Source organism: Mustela erminea, chromosome X (genome assembly GCF_009829155.1).
Source record: "Mustela erminea isolate mMusErm1 chromosome X, mMusErm1.Pri, whole genome shotgun sequence".
Taxonomy (NCBI): domain Eukaryota; kingdom Metazoa; phylum Chordata; class Mammalia; order Carnivora; family Mustelidae; genus Mustela; species Mustela erminea.
Window position 1 is genome coordinate 98,221,558 of NC_045635.1, and position 22,283 is coordinate 98,243,840.

At 40.7% G+C, this 22,283-nt stretch overlaps 1 protein-coding gene across 6 annotated transcripts in view; it reads right to left on the bottom strand.

Moving 5' to 3' along the window:
- Positions 1–22,283, bottom strand: part of KLHL13 (kelch like family member 13) — a 201,326-nt gene that overhangs the window by 55,258 nt on the left and 123,785 nt on the right. The window contains exons 1-2 of one of the 6 annotated variants that reach the window (XM_032330767.1): positions 14,840–14,886; positions 14,203–14,315 (exon numbers count right to left, since the gene is read on the bottom strand). The exons of 4 other annotated variants lie outside the window; for them this stretch is intronic. In XM_032330767.1, the coding sequence (XP_032186658.1) occupies positions 14,203–14,300 (98 nt within the window). In that variant the 5' untranslated portion in view covers positions 14,301–14,315; positions 14,840–14,886. Of the gene's footprint in view, positions 1–14,202; positions 14,316–14,839; positions 15,304–22,283 lie in introns of those variants that run through there. One more of the 6 variants, XM_032330768.1, reaches the window with a different exon arrangement.

Consider the following 22,283-nt stretch of genomic DNA (forward strand, 5'->3'; position numbering starts at 1 on the left):
ATTCATGTCTCCTAAGCCTTAGTCACAGCTCCTTTCTTCCTAGTCTGCCATTCCTTTTTTCAAATTAGACGCGCAAAACATGTTATCATTCAAGTGCAAACATACAAGCTTTAAAACATAAATTTGTCTAAAATAGTTTTTCCCATTATGATAAAGAATATGTGAACACAAGTCAAATCACTCTTAAGTCCAAGAGTGATTTGCAGTCTTGGAACAGATTATAATCTTATTCTCTTTATCAAATTACTATTTGATGAACCATGACTAAAGTATTCTGGTCATTGGTAAATTGCTGCTACTAAAATTACTTTCAGTCTGTGCCAGCATCATGGTATTTATCAGCAAGCAAGAAACGGAATCAGGATTTTGGATTAGTTTTTTTCGTAGGAAAGATAGGCATAACTTACTCTCTAATGAGACTGTGATATATTAGATTACTGCATATATCAAATGAAGAGATTCAACACTCTTAAGGGAATGATCTGCACAGGGCTACAAACCTAAAAATGGCTTTCTCTAAGTTCATTCATCTAACTCAGGGTTTACGGAGTACTTGCTATAGTGCTTGACCTATAGGTCAAGACAGGTAAACAGATAGCAGGCAGAACACTTGCTTGTAAAGAAGTCACAGTAAAAGAAATAATATACACCACACCCAGTGCTCCATGCAATACATGCCCTCCATAATACCCACCACCAGGCTCAACCAACCACCCACCCCTCTCCCCTCCAAAACCCTCAGTTTGTTTCTCAGAGTCCACAGTCTCTCATGGTTTGTCTCCCCCTCCGATTTCCCCCAACTCACTTCTCCTCTCCATCTCCCCTTGTCCTCCATGCTATTTGTTATGCTCCACTAGTACGTGAAACCATATGATAATTGACTCTCTCTGCTTGACTTATTTCACTCAGCATAATCTCTTCCAGTCCCGCCCATGTTGCTACAAAAGTTGGGTATTCATCATTTCTGATGGAGGCATAGTACTCCATTGTATACATGGACCACATCTTCCTTATCCATTTGTCTGTTGAAGGGCATCTTGGTTCTTTCCACAGTTTGGCGACTGTGGTCATTGCTGCTATGAACATTGGGATACAGATGGCCCTTCTTCTCACTACATCTGTATCTTTGGGGTATTATAAAAGCTTGTTTGTCCCAGATTACATCATGTTGTTTGAAAAAAAAAAAAAAAGGCAGTCTCTAACCACACCTGTCCAGGTAGTCCAGCAATGTGTCTATAAAAAATACTCTGATGATCCAGGTCTTCCGTCTCCTTAAGATCAAAATGTTGGTTTGTTTAGCTGTGAATCACTCAGAAATGATTACATACACACAACCTTTGTAGGAAAGTGCTCATAATGAATGAAAATTGTTTCATTTTGGTTGTGCTAAGGGACTGGATAGCCAATTCACAACCTTGAACAGCCGCATACTTTTCAAAATTTTGTTTCAATTTTAGCAGGTCCATTCAAAGTAAAGCTAGGTCAGACTAAGTGAGTTAATAAGGAATTGAGTGAGTTAATTGCAGAGAAGAGAAAAGCTCCAATGTAGGCTCACTTAAAAGTCAAATCTAGTTGAGGATTTTGTAGTAAACCAGTCTTAAACGTTAATTTGTAATACAGTTGATGGAATGGGATAAACTAATAAAAAGGAAATATAAATTAAGAATAGGTTGAGTCATCAAATACAACCATGCAGGAAGGAAAAGTGATCGAACATGAATATCACATTCTCTTCCAAGGTATAAAGATATGACAAAGAGTAATTTGTAAGGTTACTTCTAGCTCTTGGATTCAGAGAACTCTCACTGCATATGATAATTACGTTTTTTTAAAAAATATTTTATTTATTTATTTGACAGAGAGAGATCACAAGTAGGCAGAGAGGCAGGCAGAGAGAGAGGAGGAAGGAGGCTCCCCACTGAGCACAGAGCCCGATGCGGGGCTCAACTGAGCCAGCCAGACACAAGTCTTTTTTAAAGTATGCTCATTTTAAGATGGCATGGTCTTATCCCACTGATGAGTGCAAGCAAAGTATTTTTGAAACTAGAGAAACAAAACGTGAACATAGAAGATGTTACAGGGCAAGCTGTAGGGGAAAAGAAAAGGTAATTTAGAATTTCTAAGAATACTTGGCAGTGAGAGACTTCAATGTGGGAAGGAAAAAGGGGGAGAGAGAAGGGACAGACATATGGCATAAGCACTAACATAGTTCAGTAGCCCACGAACACCCAACAGAACTTGACCTACAACCTATCATTCTCATGATGTTTCCTTCTCAAATGTTAGTGCTGTAAAATATAGTAAGTGCTCAAGGCTTTTAAATAAAAAATTCAGTCAAGCCCCTATACCTTCCATAATAGAAAGGAAACAGTGTCCAGAGAATTAAAAATACCTACTTCTGAGTCCAGAACATTCCCACACTCACCCCCAAGTTTAGAAATGGCACCTTTGGGGCACCTGGGTGGCTCAGTTAAGTTTCTGCCTTCAGCTCAAGTCATGATTCCAGGGTCCTGGGATCCAGACCCTCATCGGGCTCTCTGCTCAGCTGGAAGCCTGCTGCTCCCTCTGCCCCTCCCCTCCCCCACTCGTGCTCATGTGCATGAGTGCTCACTCGCTCTCTTTCTCTCTCTCTGAAAAAAATAATGGCACTTTTCTGGCCATACTGACTTGCAGGAGAATCCAGTTTAATGCTCAAAGGCTGAGTGGCATAGACAGTCTCCATTTGTGCTTTTACTGTTCCTATTTCACAGGTGTTAACAAAGTAACATCCAGGTTTCAATGTTTTCCTCTGCACTACACACTGAAAGGCATGAGCATGGCAACAGTCATATAATTGTATGCCATCACCAGCTAATTTTTGTTTTATTTTTTAAATAAACATATAATGTATTTTTATCCCCAGGGGTATAGGTCTGTGAATCGCCAGGTTTACACACTTCACAGCACTCACCATAGCACATACCTTCCCCAATGTCCATAACTCCACCCCCCTCTTCCAAACCCCCTCCCCCCAGCAACCCTCAGTTTGTTTTGTGAGATTAAGAGTCACTTATGGTTTGTCTCCCTCCCAATCCCCTCTTGTTTCATTTATTCTTCTCCTACCCCCTTAACTCCCCCACGTTGCATCTCCACTTCCTCATATCAGGGAGATCATATGATAGTTGTCTTTCTCTGACTGACTTATTTCGCTAAGCATGATACCCTCTAGTTCCATCCCCATCGTTGCAAATGGCAAGATTTCATTTCTTTTGATGGCTGCATAGTATTCCATTGTGTATATACACCACCTCTTCTTTATCCATTCATCTGTTGATGGACATCTAGGTTCTTTCCATAGTCTGGCTATTGTAGACATTAAACATTCGGGTGCATGTGCCCCTTTGGATCACTACGTTTGTATCTTTAGGGTAAATACCCAGTAGTGCAATTGCTGGGTCACAGGGTAGTTCTATTTTCAACATTTTGAGGAACCTCCATGCTGTTTTCCAGAGTGGTTGCACCAGCTTGCATTCCCACCAACAGTGTAGGAGGGTTCCCCTTTCTCCGCATCCTCGCCAGCATCTGTCATTTCTTGACTTGCTAATTTTAGCCATTCTGACATCACCAGCTAATTTTTTTAAAGCAGGTTCCATACTGGGCATGGAGCTTGATCATGAGGCTTGAACTCAGGACCCCAAGATTGAGACCTGAGCTGAGATCAAGAGTTGGAGGCTTAACCGAATGAGCCCCTAGGTGCCCCATGCCAGGTCATTTTGTAGTATCTTTTTAAGATTTGTTGAAGGTTCTCCCCAGCTTATATTATCTGTATGACTTTTCAAGACATGTGAGGACCTTGTAGTTGTTAAATAAGACTTTCTTATAGCCTTCATGTTTTATCTAATTCTGAAGGATGCTCCAAATACAATGAAAATGTTTTGAGAAAGTGGAAAGGAATTCAGAGTCCTTTGAAATGTTTTCTTTAATTCATTAGTACAATAAAACACAACATCAACCAACTTGTATGACGCACTCATTCTAGACGGCTCTAATATGAACAGAGTAATTCTGAATGTATCTGCCTGTTACATATAACCTTCTTAAGAAAACAAATTCTATGATTTCTATGATTTTTTTTAAAGATTTTATTTATTTGACAGAGAGAGATCACAAGTAGGCAGAGAGGCAGGCAGAGAGGCAGGCAGAGAGAGAGGAGGAAGCAGGCTCCGTGCCCAGCAGACAGCCCGATGCAGTACTCAATCCCAGGACCCTGAGATCATGACCTGAGCTGAAGGCAGAGGCTTAACCCACTGAGCCACCCAGGTGCCCCTCTATGATTTTATTCCAAAGATGGAGGCTGGGTGGCTCAGTTGGTTAAGCATCTGACTCTTGGTTTCGGCTCAGGTCGTGATCTCAGGGTCATGAGATCGAGTACCACAATAGGCTCTGAGCTCAGCAGAGAATCTGCTTGAGATTTTCTCTCTCCCCTTTTGCTGCTCCCCCAACATACACTCTCTCAAGTAAATAAATAAAATCTTTTTTGGAAAAAAAAGGTGGCACTGGGGCGCCTGGGTGGCTCAGTGGGTTAAGCCTCTGCCTTTGGCTCAGGTCATGATCTCAGGGTCCTGGAATTGAGCCCCGCATCAGGCTCTCTGCTCAGCTGGAAGCCTGCTTCCCCCTCTCTCTCTGCTTGCCTCTCTGCCTACTTGTGATCTCTGTCTGTCAGATAAATAAAATCTTTAAAAAAAAAAATAGGTGGCACTAATGCTTATTAGCTTTTAAAAGGAGATTTGGAGGGGCGCCTGGGTGGCTCAGTGGGTTAAGCCGCTGCCTTCGGCTCGGGTCATGATCTCAGGGTCCTGGGATTGAGCCCCGCATTGGGCTCTCTGCTCAGCGGGGAGCCTGCTTCCTCCTCTCTCTCTGCCTGCCTCTCTGCCTGCTCGTCATCTCTCTCTGTCAAATAAATAAATAAAATCTTTAAAAAAAAAAAAAAAAAGGAGACTTGGACCATGCAAATCATCTCAGAAACAGCCTGCATTTTAAGATGTCAAATCAATAATAAAGTTCGAAATGATTAGCATCTTAGTTTGAACCCACATCTGCATTTTATGTGTTTGTGTCTACTTGCACATTTGATATATACCTTTGTGCTTATTTTGCAGGACTTGGGAGCATAATACCAGTTTTAACAGTAGAACTGGCTTTCATGATACTTTGAACAGAATCTCAGATTGTAATGCCGTGCCTGCCGAATTCTACTTTTTAGTATGATTTCCAGGAAATCATCACTTCAGAGTTTGAGAACTGCTTGGTTATGTCTGAATTATTAGAATTTTCAAGAGCAAAGCCACTGCTGCACAGATTAACAAATTTGGCTAGAAATAAAAATGCAAAATTTGGGGAACCCCTCCTGTATTCTCCAGGCAGGCCCAATCTAGTCACATGAGTCCTCAGAAGTAAAAGCGGAAGGCAGAAGAGCGGGTCAGAAAAAGATTCATGTGAAAAGGAGTTTGGCCATTGTCAGTGTTAAAGATGGAAGAAAGGAGTCACAAGCCGAGACACGCAGGCCATCTGTAGAAGCTGAGATCAGCTCTCAGCTCCCAGCCAGCAAGAACACAGGACTGTTGGTGGTCCTACAATGGCGAAGAACTGAGCTATGCCAGTGACCCTAATAAGTGGGGAATGGATTCTCCCCTGGAGTCTCCCATGTGAACACAGCCTTGCTGTCACCTTGATTTTAACCCAGGGAGCCCCATACCAGACTTCTGAGCTAAAAAACTATAAGATAATAAATTAGTGAGGTTTTAAGCCATGAATTTGCAGTGATTTAATATGACAGCGAGGAAACTCATACAGACTTCTTTTTGAGTGCTTGGGTGCGATTAAGCAATGGGACAATAATGTCTGTCAGAAGATACTGAGCACGCAGCCCAGGGAGTACCCTAGGAAAGCACTAAAAAGAGCCTAAAAGCTAGAGCACTTTCCACAGTGGCTGATTACCACGGTAGATGGGAGGATGTGGGGAGTCAATGAAGGCAGAATGGTGCTTTAAGAGAAATAGGAAACAGGGGCGCCTGGGTGGCTCAGTCAGTTCAGCTGCTGCCTTGGGCTCAGGTCATGACCCCAGGGTCCTGGGATGGAGCTCTGCATCCGCATCGCATGCGGCTCTCTGCTCAGCAGGGAGCCTGCTTCTCCTTCTCCTCTGCCTGCCTCTCTGCCTACTTGTGATCTCTTTCTGTCAAATAAATAAAGAAAATCTTTTAAAAAAATGAGAGAAACAAGGAAAGGTGAAGTGATTCTTGATACCTTGATCAGCAAAGGAAAGATAATTGCCCCAACATTTTCCTACAACTTCATCACTTGCCAGTACAGTCAAGGAAAGCTGACTTCTTCTTAAGCCACCACCCAATTCAAAAAAGCTTACCTCATTTATCGTACTTCCTTGTTCTTCTGACCCTAGTGAGATATTATCTAATTAACAGCTGGCATGAAAGTAGCAAAAGTCGACAAAAACAAAACGGCATCAGAGAAGTTCAGAGCTTTGAAATGAAGCGGACCTGCGTTTGAATTCTCACTTCGCCTCTTCCGTGGAGTGTGATACTGAGCAAGCCAACCTATCTGAACCACTGTGCCCGGGTGTAAAACAGAGAAGACTTCCTCGGATAGACTGTTTGGGAGACAGACTGCAAAGTGCTTAGTGTTTTTATAGGAGCACTCAGCAAACTATATTAGATTTAGCTCTGTTAAACCAGGACAGTTCTTAAAAACTGCAAACAAATACATTTCACATGAAATGTATATGGGGCGCCTGGGTGGCTCAGTGTGTTAAGCCGCTGCCTTCGGCTCAGGTCATGATCTCAGGGTCCTGGGATCGAGTCCCGCATCAGGCTCTCTGCTCAGCAGGGAGCCTGCTTCCCTTCCTCTCTCTCTGCCTGCCTCTCTGCCTACTTGTGATCTCTCTCTGTCAAATAAATAAATAAAATCTTTTTTAAAAAATGTATAATATTGGTCTTAGAGGCTAGATTCAAGTTTTAAGCTCCTGGAGTCCTGAAAGTTGTTTTTTTTTTTTTTTTTTTTTAAGATTTTATTTATTTATTTGACAGAGAGAGATCACAAGTAGGCAGAGAGGCAGGCAGAGAGAGAGAGAGAGGGAAGCAGGCTCCCTGCTGAGCAGAGAGCCCGATGCGGGGCTCAATCCCAGGATCCTGGGATCATGACCTGAGCTGAAGGCAGAGGCTTTAACCCACTGAGCCACCAGGCACCCCCTGAAAGTTGTTTTTATTGACCTTTTTCTTAGGGAAGAGTAAATCATTGCTTTTCACTATTTGAACCATATCCCAAGACATACTCTCCAACAAGGTAGAGATCCTCTTACCATAGCATACCATAAATGAGGCAGCACTGGATAAAGCAACATATATCCTCATCATGGGAAGTCACACCAGTGAAAATATTTTACTCTAACTGACAACAAAATATAGTTTTATTTTTCACTAAGATGACATCCTAAAGACTGGGGTCAAATTATTCCTGCTTGAAACGTAAAATATGTACACTTGTGCCCTAGAAAGCACCTAAGCCCCATCCAATTTACAGGGTGATATTCTGTTCCACTTGTTTAAAAAGGTTACTATCAAGTTCAAACATAAACTGGTTCACTTCCCATTCCACATACCATGCACTTTAAAATCTGGTATCTTCATGGAACACTACATCAAAAACTAATAAGGTACTATATCATACTTATATAACATAATACAAATCAAATTTTTAAAAATCTGGTATTTATTTTGGGGGCAACTAACTGGCTTGATCAGCAGAGCATGCAACACTTGATCTCAGGTCTCTAAGTAAGTTTGAGCCCCACATTGGGTGTACAAGTTACTTAAAATTAAAATCTTTAAAAGAAAATTTTTTAAAAATCTGGTATCTCTTTTCAGTCAGGTCTTCATATTTAGCTCAGACACATTTCTCTTCTATAGTGTTTTCATTTTCTTTTTTTTTTTTAAGATTTTATTTATTTATTTGACAGAGAGAGATCACAAGTAGGCAGAGAGGCAGGCAGAGAGAGAGAGGGAAGCAGGCTCCCCGCTGAGCAGAGAGCCCGATGCGGGGCTCAATCCCAGGACCCTGAGATCATGACCTGAGCCGAAGGCAGAGGCTTTAACCCACTGAGCCACCCAGGCGCCCCGTGTTTTCATTTTCTGTTAAGTCCATTATCAATACTGAAAGTACAGTAAAGAAAAATTAACCTGATTATCTTGGATCAGAATTTTCATACCAGTAAAATACATGAAGCAATTTAATTGTTCGTGAATAAAGATGGGATGGAAAGACAGTAACTTTGAGTAACTGCAAGGACTACACCCCTAATGCCCATCCGAGTTATGCCGGGCCCATAACAGGTGTGAGTAATTCTACATATTACGAAGTCAGTATACAAGGTGAGTAGAAAAGAGCTGAGCACTTTAAAAAATGGGTTACTCAGCAATTTCTTTAGGTACTGATTCCCCAAGAATCATACACTGACACCACCTTTTTCTCCTGGTCTTGAGGAAATAAAGCAATTCCTGGGGGCTACCATTTCAATTCAAAATATCATCAGGCATAGTGTTTATAATTCTTGGGTCTTAACCACAAGGTAAAGTCATTAACACAAATTCTTGCCTTACTTCTTTCTTTCCCCTCCCCCTAACTCGGCCCAACTTGGCTTCTCATCTAAATAGTCTAACTTTCAAGCAGAATGTCTGGAATCCTCAGAATTCTTAGTTAACTCCAGACTTCCTGTGAGGCTCCAAGAGATTTGCATTTCTGCCACTTCCCTATGAGGCAAGTGTTTTGAGGGGTACCTGGAAGTCCCACTGAAGTAGAAAAAAGAAACAATGCATCCAGAGAAATGCTTGACAAGGAAAATTCTTGGAAATCTCTGAAAGCATCAGAAATACTAGCTTTCTGGGCGCCTGGGTGGCTCAGTGGGTTAAGCCGCTGCCTTCGGCTCAGGTCATGATCTCGGGGTCCTGGGATCGAGTCCCGCATCGGGCTCTCTGCTCGGCAGGGAGCCTGCTTCCCTCTCTCTCTCTCTCTGCCTGCCTCTCCATCTACTTGTGATTTCTCTCTGTCAAATAAATAAATAAAATCTTTAAATTAAAAAAAAAAAAAAAAAAAAAAAAAAAAAAAAAAGAAATACTAGCTTTCTGGCTTGCAAGTTTCTTTTGTGCGATATTCTAGAGTAACATTAAATGGTTTCAAGAGATCTTTTAAAACACACACACAATTGGCTTGAGTACAAGATTCTAACTCCCCTTGCACATGGCAGGCAGGCTTCCCCTGACTAAAAATTCTGAAGTAGCAAAGAGAATCCACACGGACTAGGAGGAGCAAGCCACCCATTCATGAACCTCTGGAGAGGAAGTCTGTAAATTCGGAATTCACCACGGAACAGTGTGGATCCTGTGATTAAAAATGATACAATCTACCTCAGACAAGCAGAAGGTCTGTATAAAAGGAGAAAGGTGTCTTCTATTCAGACCACACAGGGAGCGCTGCTTTGGGATGTAATCTCTGGTATAAAGATTAACATGAAAAAAGCGGGCCAGGTGACGACAACCAGCAGAGCAAAGGGTCTGGAAAACATGTCATACAAGCAAGGGTTAAAGAAAGAGATATCCAGGCTTGTAGGTAGTACAGAAAAGAAAGATTTTTTTCTATCCAGGTCCAAAAGGCTACATGAGGATCTGGAGATAAAAGATTTAGGAAAGATTTTGCTCAGCACAAGGAAGAGCTGTCCACGTGTGAGAGATGCTGCCTTGGTGAGGTAGTGAGCTATCTGTCATTGATGGTGATCAAGGAGAATGTTTCTTACCACCTTTCAGAGGTGTCGCAGAAAGGATGCCTGCTTTAAAGGGGGTTTAGATTCTCTAATGACCTCTAAGGTCATCTTTAGCTCTAGGGTTTTCCATTAATGTGTGTTAAGCTAGCCCTCTGTAGGCTCAGACAATAGAAATTCCCCAAGGACGTGCCACCGAAGTTACGAACTCACACTAAATGGTTCTTAGGTGATGTTTATGTTATTTCTCCACATAATTTTGTTAGAGTGAGCATTTAGTAAAAACAAATTAAGCAGACAAATAAAAGTTTATGTGTGTGGTAACTGTGAAAGGAGTTACATATATTCTTTTCTAATTTGAGATGGTGAATTTAAGAAGTATTTTGCCAAATAAAACATGACTTCTAAAACGAGGTTTTATTATAATCATTAAATAAGAACAAAAGACAATCTTTGGGAACGGAAGACATGTCAAATTTTTGAAAATGCCTGTTTTTATTCTCTTTTTTTGAATCACCCATAAACCAGGGATGCTTATACAGGCTGCGCAGTCTTTCCTCAGGAAATCTAGAGACTGCATTTTAATGATACGATGATAGAAAACAATTGCTATAAAGTAGTGCGCTGTTGATATTTACTACAAACTCTATTTTACATATTAAACAAAATAACCGTAAACAGGAAGCTGACCAAAGCCAAATAAATACGTTAGTTTAAGGTGCACAGGTCTAACACTCATTCTACACTCACTGTCTTCTAGCTTGAGAAAGGTAAAATTTCAAATGAAAACATCCCATTCCATGTGGCTCGCTAGAAAATTCCCTGCTACATTGCACTGCTTAATTCCTACCCATTGTCTTCCTCTTTAGTGCCACAGCATTGTTATCAAAACTTACAGCTTGTGAAAAAAGATAAAAGTATTGCTAATGCTAATCCTGATCTATTTCAGCTGCCCTTAGAAATTAACAATACATTAACCCCCTAACAGTAGCCTGAAGGAACCATTTGCTGTTTTAAAACACTGAATACCAAAACACCAGAAAACCACTTAGATGTGACTGCCCTTTCAGTTTTATTAATTTAGGCAAAATGACAGGTTAATTTATAGGGTTCACCCCTGTCAAGAAGGGAGTCTTTACTAATTCAGTTTACACTGACCAGGAGATCCTCCCTCAGGCTAAGGCTGAACTTCAACCTACTGTGGAACAGAGTGTAACACAAACACGTCACTCAGGTTTCTATTAAGACGGTCCCTTCAGAATTCGGTATGGATGGCACACCACCTTGCAAGGGTTCCAAACGGAAGCTGACGGAAGGCTCCATCTAACCAGTAAAGACTAAGCATTTGGTAACCAAGCCACCTGAAGGCCAAAGGATTTTTTTCCTCCATCTTTTGTCTTTAGGGTACTCCCACTATTCCTGAATCAGAGGATAACACAACTCGAAGAGCAAAGAAAGAGCGTTTATGCTATAGAAGAGACGATTCTCCTTAATATCGCCATCAACATTGTCCTCATCATCGATCAGTCTTGAATATATGGACAGGTTGAGCCTCTCATTCAAGTTTTCCACAAGAAAGAAGGCAAACGTGGATTGAAATCCACAAGGGCAAAATCGCCTTTCTGTTTAATGCTTGCAGTAAGTGAAACATTTTCTGTTGTCCCTTTCACAGGAGTAGCAAGCACTACACACCTAAGCGTCATCTACCCTGGGCTGAGAACGAGACCACAAGGAGCCTTTATATTTTTTCCATATTTGCTCAACTGCTACAGCACATTTTTACTACAGCCCCAGAGATTTTTATTGACATTTCATTCTTTGAAAAATGACCCAAATCCTTGATGAAAACCATGGAATGTGTTATTTGACAAATCACAATAAATATTGATACAATACTACAAACCAATACTGATGCGACTCAAGAAAACATACAAAAAAGGTGTTTCTCGGAACTGTCCAGAATTCTGTATTCCAGATAATACTGTAAAGGGTTAGATAAAATTTCATGGATCAACTCTAAAATATCACAACTGGCCAAAAAGTCAGAATTAAACTATTCCATTTCAAGGCAAAGACTTTAGACCCAAAGACACAAATAACTATTTAACCCAACAACTGTGAGAGCAAACATAACGTTACTTGACCCAGTTTTCTAACTTAGTCTTTGTGATTTTTGAAAGTGGAAATTACGCTCAACTTAGGCATCATTTTGTGTGCAGAAGTGTTGTGGAATATAAAGAAGGTCTGATGAGAACGTGTTACACATGGTATTTTTATTTCTGGCCAAGTAAGACGATGAACTCCAACCTGAAACAGTCAAAAACTAAGCAATGTATTTTAGAAACCAGACTTACACTCCCTAAGCCAGTCTTTTTTCCTATATTTAACATATTTTCCCGTGTATATTGATATGATATTTAAAATGCCATATTAATTTGTTTATAAGGAAAAATAAGTTAAGGCCAATTTAATAATTTAGACTGTGACAATGTCAAAATGTTGTAACCTAACACTAGCCCATCGAATGCACTTTCCCATTCTACCTCTGTGTACCACCAGCAATCAACATCAACATGCAAGATGTGTGGTACTTTCCAGCTTCCACCATCTAAATCAATTCACTCACATCATCAGGTCAAAGAGGCGAGTACTTAAAAGGAAGAAAGTGATTCATTACAGATGCTGTATTAAGCTGTACCTGAGCCTGTGGCTAGTATGAATTAATAAAATATACATTTTTTTAAGCATCTCTAAAAATCTAGCCACAGTAGGAGCTACAGTTTGGATCCTCTGTATGGTGAAATATAAGAGGAACACCAGACTCATTAATAGCCATTATTAATTGTACCCTACTGATTTCAAGTTTGGGAGGGCATATGTTTTATTTTGTTTTTACAATGAAGTTGCTTTTGGTAAATCTTTGCTCATTTCTCACCAGCTAGGATTCAGAAAGTCAACAGGCACATCACATTTTCTCAAATGATTTGAAGGAGCTCCATTAACTTGTCACCTCAATTAACTTGTCACCTCCATTAATTTGTGCTTTTGACAAATTCAGCTTTTGAGAAACAAATATAGCTGATCTTTTTTTCCCTTTTCTTTCACAAATCTAACTTAAAATTTTAACTCTATGGGAAAAGTCAAACAAGCAAACAGATAAAATCATCTGAAGCACTTCTAAGGAAGAACATAAAAAATAATCTGAAAATGACATGATGTCAGAATTTCACTCTAAAATGTCCTCATTTTTCAAAGCTTTCTAGGGAATCACTTCCTTTGGGCTGAGAGCACCAGCATAGTTCCTCAGCAGGCTGAAAGCTTTTCAAAGAACCAGATAAGACACCACTGTGCTTCTGAACCTCATATAAAACAAAAACTAATAAAATGGCAACTCACCCGCTTTCTAAACACATAATTAACCTAAAGCAGGAAGAATTTTCCATAGCTTTCCTACTGAAAAATACTGTTAAGGAAATACAGTTAGAACAGGCTTCTACTCCAAAAGCTTTTCGTATGCTAATATTTTAAAAATAAAAATAAAAAAAAGGTCCAGCTTTCCCTTACTCCTTCCCCTACCGAAAGGTGGGGAAAAAAGGATCACAGACAGTATTTTAAAAGATTTCATTATATCGCCTGGATTTTGTTTCTAAGGCAACAGTTTGCAAATTTAAGAACTCAGATTTTAAAAAATTCTAGTAAGACTTCCCAATATATTTTAGTATATATTTACTTAAAATAAATTTCTAAAACAGGCATTTGTAGACCATACTTTTCAACTCTATGTATGTAGATAACTATTGACAGAACTAGAACTTGCACAAATTTGAACTTACACTTCAGAACCGGAATTATAAAACTGGGAGAGATAGAACATTGAACTTATTAATATGCATACACAAGTATAAAAGTCCTGGTTACAAGGCTCATTTTCTGACCAATGTGTTAACTCCGAATGTTTCCAATTGATCCAAAATTATAGAGAGCATTTCCCTTCACCAGCAGTGTTTAGTGCCACTACACAAAAGAAGTCATCTTAAATATTTCAGCTACACAAAAATTCGAAACAAAACCCAACCGGCATAAAACATGAAAGTCTATCCTTAGGCAATTCCTTAGGTATACCTTTAGACTTGTACATTAGTAATCCGATGACCATTAAGCACATTAAATAAAAATAAACATCAACTCCTAGGACAAGCAACAGAAGGTAAAACGTGGGCATGCCAATATATTTCATTATAAACCAGCTTATTTCATTATAAACCAGCTTGAGATTTTTTACACTTGTGGGTTTGGGGATGTTGCTGTTCGGGATTTTTTTTTTTTTTTTAACCCCCGTTTGCCACAAGGTTGATTCAGGAATGAAACCCCACTTTAATATCCTCTTTTCTCTCACTTACATGTATGCTGGAGAAAGTGGAGTTGACCTGGATGTTTTAAGCACAGGAACTGGGAATTTCCAGATAGCAGGAGAGCTCGTTTTCCATTTCAATGGCATGTTGTCACCACGGTACTACAATAACAGTAAACAGCGTTTCCATAACAGACTACCAACTAGGACTTCCATTCCACACTGTCCCGACACAGCAGCGAGCGACTGCAGCGAACAAGCAAGCCATCTGCCTGTGCCCTTAACACCGAAGCCTCCGATCTGTAAAACAGGGCTGCAAGGTACCTCCTTTAAACCCTCCTGTCCCCTAAAGCAATATGAGGATTCTACCGTTCTAACTCAACAATAGTGCCACCTCGTTAGGAAAGCGTTGACTGCAGTATATATATATATATATATATATATATATATATATATATATATATGACTGTACCCTGCAGACCACACAATGCAGCTTTATTTAATAAAAGCGGCTGGGGTTTTATTTTGTTGTTGTTGCCGTCGGTTTAAGCTGGCATTACCATTGTTCTACCTTAACAGGGATACTGCAGCGCTGTACTCGATTCTGCACCTATTAACCTGATTTCTGACCAATAGTAGAAGGAAAAAAAAATAGATGGGTTTTGTATGAAAATGAAACAACATACCTACTCAGAATACACTTGTCATCCTCTGAACATTCTTCTTTCGAGCTGCAACAATACAAATGGGATATAAACCTCAGCATAGCCTTAGGCCACAGCTAATAGAGATCAGTGACTAAATTCGGCAGCCTGCTCGCCTCCCGTGCGAGCTCCGGCCACACAATACAAGAATGCCATTATGGGAAAAGCCCGTTTAGAAAAATGCCCGTCTCTCTGTTTTCCAGTTAGAAGAAGGCAAAATGTAAGAACAAGCATGAACTGCTGCAGAACTCTGCACGCTCTTCTAGTGGCTTCTGATTCAAGTTGCTCTCCTTTCCCTATTCTTATCTCCAAGCCAGGATGAGCAGAATCTCATCCATTTACAACATGCCGTGGTAACACGAATATCACTCTGTCTTCTGCAGCGGAGAAGTACAGAGCAGCGTGTTCTTAATAGCAGTCCTCCGAGGGACGCTATCAACAATCTAATTCAATGCTGCCCTCCCCTTCTTCTCTCCCCCTTTCCCCTCCCGTTCGGCTCCCCTCCCTCCTCCTCCCCCCACCCCCAAACAGCTCACAAATTGCCTAGAGGAGAGACCAATGCTGCTGGCCAAGCAGGTGTCCAGCAGGGACCATTCCAAAGCTCAGCGGCGGTCCCGTAACCTCTAGGGGCTAGCGACTGACAAGGAGATTGAAATATTCAAGCTGCCGTCAAAGGCAACTTGAGATACTTCATGAAAGCCCTGGCAAATACATGGTTCATCCGTATCATTTTAAAATACTGCCAGAAAACAGCCTTGCAAGTGCCCCGAAAGTGGCTGGCTGTTGTAAGTTTCTCTTTAAAGCGCCAAAGTCACACATTTCCTTCACAATTCTAAGAGGTGAGAATAGGAGAGGCTGGTATTATGCTGGACTCTTTATTTACGGGCTGATGTCAGGCAAGTCGCCATCACTAAGCATCTACCTTCATAGCACACCCTTCTACCTCTGCCTAAAAACAGATTTATCCTGCCTTCACCACTGCGAGCTTAGTAAAAGCAGACCATCCTCAACACAGAAGCCACTATCTTTAACCAAAAAAAAAAAAGCACCACAGTGACAAACAGCTCATATTTACTTTCAGATCTGTGTGCAAACAATAAACTTGTGCTTCTAACTTCAGTGGCTGGCTTTCGGATAGTCCCTCCGAATTATTCTTAGTTTTTATAAAGACTGAGACTTGGTCCCTTAAGAGGTTTCTCATTTGTATTCAAAAAGCACAGATGGATGTTACCATAGGAAGAAACCACCTTCAAAAATTCCACAATATAGAATTGAATATACCAGAAATGCAGTGTGAAATGAGCTCCAGGTAATTACAAATACCTTCCTTGAAGATACACATCAATATTCAAGCGAAGAGTATTTTCTTATGACGGCCACCCATACATGTATATGCAGTATATACACACACCACATGCATACACACATCTATGGAGAGAAAGCTTATTTTGAAAGATGGACCAGTAATGCATAAACTTCATTAAATAGTAGGTAGATAGATGTCAGCCATCACTAACTCACAAATAATTTGTATTCAGTCGACCATATGCAAGCACTCCCAAAAAACCCAGGCAAGCAACTTAAAAAGTTAAATTGTATTTCTCTTTTTAGTAGCCACACACAGAACTGTCTCATAAAATTCTTCGAAGAAATCAGAGAAAGGAGTATTTATCCATACCTTAAAGAGAAAAATACATTTAAGAGGTAAAAAAAAAAACCCCACTAATACAAATAAATCATAGTCAATATTTTACATTACAAGGCTTTCTATAATAATGCTTAATAGGTATGGAGCAAAAAGGTCCCAGGTTCAACAACCAGCAGTTCCAACTTGTTGGAAAGCCCCTGAACAAAACACACACATATACATGCGCACACACACTCATCAAGCAAGTTTGGAATGTCCCATTCCAAAAATGTAAAGCATTCTCATTTACAAATATAAAACGTAAGACAGTTACAAACTAGCTATATGTAGCAAAGAGGTGATGTTTTGGAAAGGAAATTCAACCACCTTTCCAGCTTATGAAAATATTACAAAGCAGTAATCGCAAATACAACTTCTGAGAACAAAGACCCCCCCAAAACTACATAAAATCATGGTTAGTAAAGCGGTGTGAGCAGTCTATAAAGTCAACTCAACATTTATGAGTGGGATATAGGGCAAATGTGGAGTTCTCGAAACAAGGGGGTAACCCCCACAAACAGGTGAAGATCACTTCATTGCAAAGCTTCTCCAGTTATTCTTCTTTGCAAACAACTTACTCAAAAAACCCACATAAACTTTATCTAACCTCAGGCTCCAAAGAAATCAACCAATAGCACCAACCTGTTTTGGGGGCCCTTTGACAATTGTCATATTTGCCCAAAGTGAAAAGGAAACAAGACTGATTTCCCTCCACACCACACTCAGCACCAGTAAAGACACCCAAACTCTAAAATCTTACATCCAATGATGAACATTTATTTCTATTCAGTTTTCCTGCTTTAATAAATTGCTAGGAATCATTTTTAATTAGCTCTCATGAGCAAACAACTAACATGCCAAAGGCTTTAAAAATAATTCCTTTAAGTAGAAATACGGTCCACCAAATCTATTTTACATTATTAATTTGCTTAACAACAACGTTGTTCATACATCGTTTAGAAATAAACTTCAGCCAGGTAAAATCACCCCAGTTACAAATTAGCGAAGTCCAAATTGATCAGATTTTACTACCCTGATGGCAAGTCCAGTAGCAACTATCGAGCGTAATTACCATTACATTCTGGAACTGAAAATGTGCTCCCCTCCAGAGTGAAAGGGAGAAAACTATTAAATGTGTATTTTAAATGGAATTTTATGTAGGCTCAGTGTCCCACTGCTTTCATATTTAGACTGGGAAATGTCAAAAACCCTCGTTGACTTTCCAAGGAATGCTGATTTCATTTATAGAACGCTTGGTTTCTATTAGGGACCACTGCACGAAAGCGGACAGAAAGACAACATACATAAGACTCTTCAAAGCATTTGAGGAACATTAACTAATCGCTTGAAAATACCTGTGAAACGCGTACTGCAGACATGTCCTAAACAAAGGACAATGCTGGGATTTGGCCAAGGCCACAAAAAGAAGGATCCATGGCCAAATCTTACAATGTGGAATCCCCTGGTTCCCAACGTAGAAAGAGGAGACACATTTTTTAAAATTTAATTTACTTATTTGACAGAGAGAGATCACAAGGAGAAAGAGAGGCAGGCAGAGAGAGGAAGGGAAGCGGGCTCCCCGCTGAGCAGAGCACCCGATACGGGACTCGATCCCAGGACCCTGAGATCATGACCTGAGCCAAAGGCAGAGGCTTAACCCACTGAGCCACCCAGGCACCTCTTTAAAGATCTTATTTATTTGAGAGGGAGAGAATGAGAGGGAGAGGGAGAGAGAGAGAGATAGAGAGCGCGATCATGAGAGGGGAAAGTCAGAGGGAGAAGCGGACTCCCTGCCAACCGGGAAGCCCAATGTGGAACTCGATCCTGGGACTCCAGGATTCTGACCTGAGTTGAAGGCAGTCGCTTAACCAACTGAGCCACCCAGGTGCCTGAAAGAGGAGATATTTTATAACTTTTAGAATTCTTACAAATCATCTTGCTCAGTACCCTCATGGTACAGATAAAAGACCTAAAGCCCAGAGATACAAACATGCCCAAGGTCACCATGTTAGCTACCAGCAGGGCTGGTACTAGGAACAAGGTTCCCATCTGCTAGCCTGGGACTCTCATTCTAGAATCCCTACTGTCCCTCCTTCTCTATAAGACCTTTCCCAAAAAGACATGTGTTTCTCTGCAATGAGAACCACATTCTGTAAGTACCTCCATGTATTCTAAAGAAACAAGAACTACCAAGAACTATTTATTCCTTCCATGATATGTATGCTCAAAGATAGAAGTGGGAGACAAACATCCAAAATACAAAAGTGTGTACAAAGACCATTTGCAAAATCTTCATTCTAGAAGGTGTTGAAGAATGATGAGGGAGAAAAAGGTAAGTAAGAATTAAGCCAGTCACAGTATGGGAGAGAAGTGAAATACACAGCTAGGAGTGGGAATTTTTTTTCTAAACATAAATATTTCTAAGTAACTTTACAGGAAAATCTAACTCACTGGCTGGCAGGGACAGTTCTTTCATCCCACCACTCCACAAAATGAACAGATGTGTCACCTATCCGACTTCTATTTTCTTTTCTTTTCTTTTTTTTTTTTTTTAAAGATTTTATTTATTTATCAGACAGAGAGAGGGGGAGAGAGCGAGCACAGGCAGACAGAAAGGCAGGCAGAGGCAGAGGGAGAAGCAGGCTCCCTGCCGAGCAAGGAGCCCGATGTGGGACTCGATCCCAGGACGCTGGGATCATGACCTGAGCCGAAGGCAGCTGCTTAACCAACTGAGCCACCCAGGCGTCCCCCGACTTCTATTTTCTTGATATTCCCTAAGAACTGACCTACCTTCTTCTTGTAAGTTTTGGTGAATCCTGTGGTAGGTACAACTAGACACTGATAGCACTGACCACAGTTTGTGTGAGTGGGCACTGTGTAATCTTCTCTTTGGTCCTGACGATGTCTTCTCAGACTAATCTGGGATATCCGTATCATTCGTGTTGCTTGAACAAGACCTCAGATCAGCCAAATTGTGTCCTCTGTTACGTTCTACCAATCAGTAAGAGCATTAGGATGGCGACCAGGTAGGGCTGTTAAACCTTTTAAAACCTTTTAAACCTTTAAAAACCTTTTAAAGCACGCAAAAACTGGACTTGGGCACAACAGAGCAAAATTCTTTTTTTTTTTTTAACATTTTATTTATGTATTTGACAGACAGAGATCCCAAGCGGGCAGAGAGGCAGGCAGAGAGAGAGGAGGAAGCAGGCTCCCTGCTGAGCAGAGAGCCCGATGCGGGGCTCGAGCCCAGGACCCTGAGATCATGACCCGAGCCGAAGGCACAGGCTTTAACCCACTGAGCCACCCAGGTGCCCATCAGAGCAAAATTACTAATACATTCAGGGCTCCTTATCAACAAAAACAGAACTGTTCACACGAATGGCTACAAGTGTATACGTATGTGTGTGTACATCTCTTTTGTTTGTTTCAGGAAACTGAACATCAATGACATTAAAAAATTTTTACTAGGTACTCAGATATGTAGCCTTGCTAAAATCAGAATGGAAAATCCCAGATGTCTCTCAAAGATCACTACATTGGAAAGTCATGATTTCATCTTTTGTAAGTACCCTTCTCACATGTCAATTTCCTTAGCAGAGTTCCTTTGAGTCCCACGAAGGATTCTGAGGGCTCTGTCTTGGATTAATATAGTACCTATGTCCTTCTTCAAATTACCAAGAAGTACACAAACACAACTGTGCAGGCACACACTCGGGCACATGTGTGTGTTCACGCATATGGAACTTCTCCGTGCTGGCAGGAGTGAAGCGAAGGGAAGCAGGCTTTCCACCTCTAACATTTCCAAAAGGGAGGAAGGATACTGAGTTTGGGGGGTAGGAGGGATAGAACAGCAATAAGCGGTGCTGGCAGGCTGGCAAGCTGGGAAACAATAGGAAAAGGAACAAAAGGAGAACACGGAAAAGGAAAGGAGGGGAATGATGGGATGGAAGAAGAAGAGCCAGAACAGGACTGGTTCCAGAAAGTGGCAACTTTTGTAATTGGGGGTCAGATGGATGGGGTTCTGGGGCTAAGACAGGAGTTGGGGTATGAGAGAAAATCCAGAGAGACTGAGCAGGTGACAAGGAAGGTCCAGCTGTTGGGGGACCAATGACCCGCAGCTTCTCATTGCCATTACTCTCACCACAGCTGAAAACAGGATTAGCGCTGAATGAGACATTTATAAGTTCTTACCTTTCCTTTCTTTTCTTTTCTGGAAGTCTCTACACTCTAGTAGAATCTGTAGGCTTTTTTGTTGTTGTTGTTCTTGGCTACCCCTGGGTGCCTCCTTTGTATATGATTCCCAAATCCACATGCCCAAGTAGGTCTTTATGTAACTCTTGACAAGCACCAACTAAACTAATCCGTAAGTATTCCCATCTATTCAAAACTGCCTTGGGGGGCCTGGGTGGCTCAGTGGGCTCAATGCCCAATTCTTTATTTTCCTTAGGGTCATGAGATTGAGCCCTGCATTGGGCTCCATGCTGGGTGTGAAGCCTGTCTAAGAGTCTCTCTCTCTCTCTCCCTCTCCCTCTGCTCCTCCTCCTGTCCCTTCATGTGTGCCCATTCTCTCTCTCTAAAAACAAATTTAAAAAAAACTGCCTTAAACTCCAAACCAAAGTGTCTGTATGTGTCGGGAGTGGCAGCGGTAGAAAAGAATGATTTTTAAATGTATACTATTTGAATAGCTGATTTTGTATTACAGTTATCAACCTGTTTGAAAAAAGCAACTGAGAGAGGCAGTATCTAGGATCTAGGATCTAGTGCCTCAGTAAGAGGACATGCTTAACATGCTTATGTTATGTTAAGCATGTTAACATAAGCATGTTAAGCATGTCCTCTTACTGAGGCACTAGAACATGCCCTGTGTTCCCGCCCTGGGACTTCATCTGCCTGAGACACCCTTCCCAAATTCCTACTCCTCCTACAAGAAGGAATCCCTGAACCTTTTTATCTTCCTAACTTAGCACCACTCCCAGCACACTGGAAGGCACTCTAGAAATATTTGCTGGGTAAACTGAAAGAGAAGTTTATAAGCAGAGTGGTAATTAAGCAAGACCTGGGCTGCGTATCGAGGCCTGAATATATCCCGGAAGGATTTTTAAGTGTTATCAATTCTGCTAGGACTAAAAAGCAGAGTACAGGTAAAAAGAATATACATTTGTTAGCTGGATAATTTTAGGCTATGAATTCCTTAAAATGAAAGAAAAATTAAATATAAACATTATCTTGTTAAAAATAAATATATGTTAAAGAAAATCACCCAGAATATAAGCTTTTTAAGAATGAAATAAACATGCTGAAAAGAAATTTTAAAAAGTGCATACATATAAAAAAAAAAGAATGAAATAAACATATCACTTATAGTGATGGTGGATTGCTCTAATGAAAAATCCTTGCTCTTGTCTCAAATAATGATAATGTATCTGTTTAGTTGTTTTTCAGCAAATTCTTAAGTATCTCCTTAAATTACCATGGGTAAACAAAACAGCCAAACCATCATTAGATTTTCCTGATGTGTTTGTACACTAAACCTGCACACTTGTCAAAATAAAAAGCCATTAGAAATGTACAGTGTTGGGGGGCCCAGCCAGCTCAGTCGGTGGAGCACTTGACTCTTGATCTCAGAGCCATGAGCTCAGGCCCCACGTTGGGTGTAGAGCTGACTTAATTTTTTTTTTTTTAATCTATAGTGTTACTGAAATAAAAGTTAATAATATGGCTCTCCTGGGGCATCTGGCT